The sequence below is a fragment of the Grammomys surdaster genome, unplaced genomic scaffold (assembly GCF_004785775.1).
Source record: "Grammomys surdaster isolate TR1022 unplaced genomic scaffold, NIH_TR_1.0 126219, whole genome shotgun sequence".
NCBI classification, from domain to species: Eukaryota; Metazoa; Chordata; class Mammalia; order Rodentia; family Muridae; genus Grammomys; species Grammomys surdaster.
In genome coordinates, this window is record NW_021621022.1 from 2145531 (window position 1) to 2148434 (window position 2904).

The 2904-nt window shown below is 43.1% G+C and overlaps 1 protein-coding gene across 1 annotated transcript; it reads left to right on the top strand.

Annotated features, from left to right (window-relative positions):
• Positions 1-1416: 1416 nt before the first annotated feature.
• On the top strand, positions 1417-2268 carry Defb136 (defensin beta 136). The gene is made up of 2 exons (XM_028758685.1): positions 1417-1471; positions 2096-2268. The coding sequence occupies exons 1-2, from the start codon at positions 1417-1419 to the stop codon at positions 2266-2268; spliced, it is 228 nt and encodes a 75-aa protein (XP_028614518.1).
• Positions 2269-2904: the final 636 nt, after the last annotated feature.

A 2904-nucleotide genomic window follows, 5' to 3' on the forward strand; every position in this document is an offset into this window, starting at 1 on the left:
CAAGATGGCTGAGCTGGTACAGTACAAGCTGTGCAAGCCTCACAGCTGAGATTCAGTCTCCGGCACTCACAGAAAGGTGGAAGGGGACGGCTTCACAGTATTGTCTTTTAACCTCCTCCACATGTATGCTGAACACATACACACACAAATTAGATTTTTAAGATAAAGTATACATGGGTTGGAGAAATGGGTCTGCGGTTAAGAGCACTAGCTGCTCCTCCTGACGTCTTGAGTTCAATCCCCAGCAACCACAGGGTGATTCACAACCAACTACAATGAGGTCTGATGCCCTCCTCTTTCATGTCAGCATATATGCAACTAGAATGTTTAAATAAATAAAATTTTTAAAAAAAAATAAAAGTATACCAGCAGAAATACATTTTTCAAATTTTATCCTCATATCTTCAAAAGAGAACTTCCCACAATGCATGTGGTTTTGGAGAAGATGAAGATGGAGCTGAGCTACTAAATAAAGTCTTCAGAGAGAGCGAGCCTTCAAAGCACAGTGTCATCAATAAAACTCTACTCTACTGGCGTCTCACAGGCTGCAGTGGGGGCCACTTGGCCACAAGCCTACCTCAAAGGACAGAATAAAATCAAAGTTCGTATTAATCATTCATTACTGACCCAGAGGAGTGTGGGCCTAGTGACTCCTTCCAAAGGCCACATCCTTACCTCCAGGGAACCATTGTGCAGTTCCACCTCCAGATCTAGGCATCCAACCTTGAAAACAGCACAGAACTGGCTCTCGCATGAGAAAGCAGAATGAGTTCCAACTCAACGACCCCACATTGGGGGCTCCTCCCTGTCGCCTGAGGCCCTCATACCCAGATTGATGTCTCATGCCTTTTGAAAAAGGAAGCTTACTGGGGACTTCTCCAAGGCAGTCTCTGGCCAGATGACTAAGTAAAACTGAAGGAGGAGACTTCTCCACTCACTGAGCAAACCCTCTACTCTTAGTCAAACCCTGTTCACATGTTAAGAGCCTTTTGCTTCTTGGAACCCTGTGAGTATTCTTTACCTGTGCCCCTCCCAGCCTTGAACTGACTGTATTCTGTAATACTGCTTCTGGGATCCTGGGCTTTCAATGTGACTTGAAGGCAAATGACATAACCATTTTTCTCTTGAAATTTGAACAGGGGAAAGGAAAAGTGCTTAGGCCTTGGGTGAGATGTCCTGCTCTGCAGGTGGGGACACTCTGTCCTTGGCTGAATGCCTTCATCTCATGTGCTCTGAAGAAATGAAGAAAATGCTAGATGGTACAGGGTCTCTCTCCTCTTCTTTTGACCCCTATAGAAGCTGGAGTCTCCCTGGAAGAGTGAGATAGAATCCAGTCCCACCTAACCCAGATCATCTCTATAAACAAGGCTCCCTGACCGCTGTCTGGGCAGTTCCAGCACCATACCCTCCACAGCTATGAACCTGCATCTTTCATGCTTACTGTTCTTCCTGGTGACCTCATTGCCTGCAGGTAGGAGGTAGACTATGAGTCTGAATATGAAAAGGTCTCCTAAAAACTCAGATCCTAAAATTTTAAATAGATGATAGATAGATAGATAGATAGATAGATAGATAGATAGATAGATAGATAGACAGACTGACCTTGACCTATGGGAATAAGCCCATCATGGGAAGTTCTATATGGGCTAACAGGTTAGAGCTAGGATGTGGGTAAGGGTTGCCGTTCTCTGTACTAATCATCTTTCACTATTTCCTGGAGACCTCCAGGATCTTTAGGAGAGTCCTTTCAATGGTGCATACTTCTCTACTCACCAAATTCGTATTGGTTTGTTTCAATTCAGGATCTCTATATATAACCCTGGCTGTCCTGGAACTAGCTATGTAGACCAGGCTGGCCTTGAACTCCTAGAACTGCCTTAGTATCTAGAGTGCTAGGATTAAAGGAGTGCACCAGCATACCCAGCCTAAATCCCTCTTCATAGACCTAGACCCACAGTCTTACTAAAGTATGATAGGCAGTAAGAGAATGGGTCCCAGAAGGACAGTGAACGGATACCAAACTCTCCATCAGCATGCAAGCCTAGATTTGTTCCTGGCTTCCTGATGACTGATTTGCCCTTTCTCTATCCTGCAGGTTACTGTATAATCGGGAATAATGGTGTATCCTTTCGAACGTGTACTGCAGTCAATGGCACGTGTTTCTTTGGTTGTAAATTAGGATGGATATGGATTGGCCAATGTAACAACATAATGTCCTGTTGTAAAAGAGATACCTTGTATACACTTCCTCAAACCAAAGGAATATGACCTAGCTTCACAGCTCCAATTAAAAGGCCATGTGAACGATTAAAAGCTCCCAATCTGTCTGTGAGGCCCAAGGGCTCAAGATATAGTATTGGTGACAGATAGGGATGATGCTGGCCAAGTTTCTGTTTACTGGCAAAAGCCTAGATGTATTTTTTAAGAAGCATTGCAATAAATGGCACTCCATAATCTTCCTTGTCTTAAATCATAAATTCCTGTTTCAAATTAACCTGTGTGGGACTGGAGAAATGGCTCAGCAGTTAAGAGCACTGGCTGCTCTTCTAGAAGACCTAGGTTTGATTCCCAGCACCCATATGATAGCTCACAACCATCTGTGAGTCCAGTTCCAGGGGATATAATGTTCTCTTTTGACTTCTGCAGGCATTTCACATATGTAATACACAGACATACATGCAGGCTAGACACCACATACATATGATTGAATTAAATTAAAAACAAAACAAAAACCAAATTCAACTGCTCCATACAAGTCACAGGCCCAAGGAAACGACATTCCCTGAGAAATGTCCTTGAGAATAAGAAAAAATAACTGCCATGAAGCTCTCAGCCTTTAAACTGCTTTGCATATATCAAGTTACTTAACCTTCAAAATAAAATCTGATTTCTTTAAATGATGGA

What these genes read in the sequence shown, in the direction of transcription:
- Defb136 (XM_028758685.1), top strand. Translation starts at nt 1,417, where the DNA reads ATGAACCTGCATCTTTCATGCTTACTGTTCTTCCTGGTGACCTCATTG. An exon ending in GGTGACCTCATTGCCTGCAG is followed by an intron (nt 1,472 to 2,095) that starts GTAGGAGGTAGA and finishes TCTATCCTGCAG; the next exon opens with GTTACTGTATAATCGGGAAT.